General features: G+C 39.1%; 1 protein-coding gene across 1 annotated transcript in view; it reads right to left on the bottom strand.

Moving 5' to 3' along the window:
* Positions 1-891: 891 nt before the first annotated feature.
* LOC143283243 (uncharacterized) overlaps positions 892-4,350 on the bottom strand; it is a 4,728-nt gene continuing 1,269 nt past the window's right edge. Inside the window, exon 2 of the mRNA XM_076589416.1 lies at positions 892-2,924. Within this exon, the coding sequence (XP_076445531.1) occupies positions 2,388-2,924 (537 nt within the window). The 3' untranslated portion in view covers positions 892-2,387. The remainder of the gene's footprint in view (positions 2,925-4,350) is intronic.

Genomic DNA, 4,350 nt, shown 5'->3' with positions numbered 1-4,350 from the left:
AACTGTCAATGTAACACTGATCAAAGACAATGTAAGCTGTCAATGTAACACCATCAAAGACAATGTAACACTATCAAAGACAATCAAAGACAATGTAAGCTGTGAATGTAACACTATCAAAGACAATGTAAGCTGTTAATGTAACAACAATCAAAGACAATGTAAGCTGTTAATGTAACAACAATCAAAGACAATGTAAGCTGTCAATGTAACACCATCAAAGACAATGTAAGCTGTCAATGTAACACCATCAAAGACAATGTAAGCTGTCAATGTAACGCCATCAAAGACAATGTAAGCTGTCAATGTAACACCATCAAAGACAATGTAAGCTGTCAATGTAACGCCATCAAAGACAATGTAAGCTGTCAATGTAACACTATCAAAGACAATGTAAGATGTCAATGTAACACCATCAAAGACAATGTAAGCTGTCAATAACACCATCAAAGACAATGTAAGCTGTCAATGTAACACCATCAAAGACAACGTAAGCTGTCAATGTAACACCATCAAAGACAATGTAAGCTGTCAATGTAACACTATCAAAGACAATGTAAGCTGTCAATGTAACACTGATCAAAGACAATGTAAGCTGTCAATGTAACACTATCAAAGACAATGTAAGCTGTCAATGTAACACTATCAAAGACAATGTAAGCTGTCAATGTAACACTGATCAAAGACAATGTAAGCTGTCAATGTAACACTGATCAAAGAGAATGTAAGCTGTCAATGTAACACTATCAAAGACAATGTAAGCTGTCAATGTAACACTGATCAAAGACAATGTAAGCTGTCAATGTAACACTGATCAAAGACAATGTAAGCTGTCAATGTAACACCATCAAAGACAATGTAAGCTGTCAATGTAACACTGATCAAAGACAATGTAAGCTGTCAATGTAACACTGATCAAAGACAAGCTGTCAATGTAACACCATTAAAGACAATGTAAGCTGTCAATGTAACAACAATCAAAGGGGGGAGACCCTGCGTCTTGCGTAGTAGTGTAAAACATTAGCCTGTTCAGTGTTATTGAAAAGTTGAAACGTTTGAATATTTTACTTTTCAATGAAATGCTGGAGTATACGAAACTGCTGCTATGTTTCACACATACAGTACCGTCTTCCAGTGACAGCACACTGCCATTTCATGTCGTCACATGTTTCATTCTTTCATGAAAAAAAACAACAAAACAATCACCACAGATTTGGACGGAATTTTTCGTGGTTACAGTTTTGACCATTTTGTACAGACGTACACAATACACACACACATACACCATAGTGAAGAATGTACAACAATACACGTGCACAAATGTTTTCAGTCTCGAAGAGGCGTCCATGCGTGTGAAGTGATCCATACACACTACAGCACATTCGTCAAAATAACAAACTGAAACTCGTCAAAATAAGAATGGAAAAAAAAAAAAAAAAAAAAAAAGTATACCAACACACCGGGATATTCATACACAGCATTTCAACATCAGATGTTCAGAAAATGTTCACTTTAATTTAGATCTTTTTTTTTTGTTGTTTTGTTTTTTTGTTTCAAGATCACACTCATGATAGGTACATATCACCATGAACGGGGAAATTAACCACGTTGATTTACATCATGATTTTACATACACATATAATCATTGTTATATATTACTGAAGAAGTTATTTTCATGATCTAGTATAATAGTAGTAATCACACTTCTAAAACGCATTCACGCGCACACCATTCCATTCACATGTTGTCAGAACCCCCAACCCCGCCATGTAAACACACAAGCTGTTTTTTTGTTTTTTGGTGTGTTTTTTGTTTGTTTGTTTGAAATGCTGAGCTTTCTAAAAGCTGTATAGCAGACAAACCTTCCTGAATACAAACAATCATTCCTTTCCCACCTCCCATTCCAATAATCCTGAACTTATGCCAAGTTAAGAAAAACAACAACAAAACAAACAAAAAACCACCCAAAACACAGCACTATTGATGATGTTTGGAAGCTGTTTTCTTTCAAACACACAGAAGCAGAGGGCTTGTTTTGGCACAGCATGGGAATTACATTTTGAAAACGAGAAAAGGGGGAGGAATAAAATACAAAGAAAATCTGTTTCTTTGTACAAGAAAGGGATAAGGTGCTTATATAAAAATATATAAGGTGATTATATTAAATATTTTTTTTTTAAATCCCCCTCCTCCAACCCAGTATGACTAGTACAGGGAGGGACAGGCAGAAAATAAAATGCAGATTCCTTTTGTCTTTAGACAAATTAGAGAAATAATAAATCTAAAATTGAGATACTTTAATCAGACTTCACATACCGAACAGTCTATTCCGAAAGAAAGAGAGAAAGAAAGAAAGAAAACAAAACAACTATCACTAGCAATCTGGATCACAAAAGATTCGAATAGTTCATCACATCACCAATACGCATTTTTTTCACCTTGTCCAAAACGAACCAGGTTGCACCACCACCACCACCACCCAAACGCACGTTGTCTGTCTCATCGATACGAAGGGACTTCAGTTTCACTGCAAGCGAGCTGGGCACTGTTGAAACGGCCTCCGTCAAAGACCTTTTCTTCTTCGGAGCCCTGTACAATTCAACGCCATCCAACTGTTCCTTTTCCAACCGTTCGTTGGCGCTGAAGTCAAGCGTTCTGGAAATCTCACTGTGTGTCACCAATTGCTTGGTGCGTTTGGCGGTGTAGGCGATCTTGTACTGTTCTTGTTGGTGATGACCAGTTGGTGGGTGGTGACTGTCTTGGACAGAACTGGAGTTTTCTTTGTTTTCTGCCTCGTTGAACTCCGTGTCTTGAAGTCGTCTGGCGGCGCTGCGTGTCGGGTTGTCCGTGCGCTTTGTCCTGGTGACTGTGTGGGTGGGCAGCATTGTGGCTGGACAGGTGGCTGTTGAGCTGGCTTCTGGAACCTGCAGACAGAACAGGGCACGGGACAGTCAGTGAGTGACATCATCATCTTCCTTCGTGGGCTGCGACCCCCACCTTCACTGCTACATTACACAGGTGGGCTTTTATGTGTAGGACCCTTTTTACCCCGCCATGTAGGCAGCCATACTCTAGTTTTCGGGGGTAGAGATAACATCAAGTCAGAGAGACAATAAAGTCAGTGAAGTTTTCGATACAAAAGTCACACACACACACACACACACACAGTGGAAAACGGACGCAGAGGAAAGTGGAGACCCCAGAGCGACACAAACTGTTCACCCACACTTGTGGGATAACCCTCCTTTAGCTGGGGGCAGTCAACAAAGTCACTGCACAAGCCCATCTTTTCTGTGTGAAACATGATCATGTAGCATTTCAACACCCTGTCCACTGTTGTCAAGTCAATGTCGGTGGAGTGATTGAAAAACAGCAAAAACAACAACAAAAACCCCCCGAAAACAACAAAAGAAAATAACAACCGATAAAAACGTTCCGTGTGCGCGCGCGCGTTCATGTGTATGCTACTCTCTCTGTGTGTGGTGTATGTATGTGTGTGTGTGTGTGTGTGTGTGTGTGTGTGTGTGTGTGTGTGTGTGTGTGTGCCCACTTTATCATTTTTCTAACTAACCTATTAAAATTATGGTTCTCTCCGCCCATCCACTTTGAAGCTTGCCGGCTGGTCAGCACTATCAACTTTAATTCATTAAAGTTATTTAAAAATGGCTATCGACGATTTACATGAATTAATGTTCGATGAAAACTAAAACTTTCGTTCAAAGAAAAAAATATGAAAAAAGAAAAAGGAAAATAAACAAACGCATAAAAAAAATCTTTACATACCATCACAAGACAAAAAACAACAACAAAAACAAACAAACCCAAAAAACAAACAAAAAAGAAAACAAAAACAACAACAACAACAACAAAAAACACCAAAACAAAACAAACGCATAAAAAAATCTTTACATACCATCACAAGACAAAAAACAACAACAACAAAAAACAAACAAAAAAACACCAAAACAAAGAAAAAAAAAAAAAAAACGTCTCAAGGATGACGAAAACTCCCATCACTGAAAAATACACATGCAGCTGCACACAATGATAAAAGCTTCCTTAGTGTCACACGACAGTCTCTGCGGATACCAATGGAACATAATTATTATGACATACTATATTGCCCACGCTTTCCACATGGCCTGTGTGGTAAGTCCAAGAGCTATGATGTCAGTGTGTTACCACGACCCAGGCGGAACTGATTGTGTAAGAAACGAGCGTTGTGACCCAGTTACCACTAGCCATGTGTCTCCACTCGGACGTCAACTGTCAAGCGACGCGTCCATTCTTAAAGATGTGAGTGGCGGGAAAATCCTGAGGCCCTTCCCTGCTGCCTCAGAGCCTGATGCC

This window comes from Babylonia areolata, chromosome 6, assembly GCF_041734735.1.
Source record: "Babylonia areolata isolate BAREFJ2019XMU chromosome 6, ASM4173473v1, whole genome shotgun sequence".
Taxonomy (NCBI): Eukaryota; Metazoa; Mollusca; class Gastropoda; order Neogastropoda; family Buccinidae; genus Babylonia; species Babylonia areolata.
The sequence above is the reverse complement of the archived record's forward strand: the minus strand, read 5'-3'. Positions and strand labels throughout refer to the sequence as shown.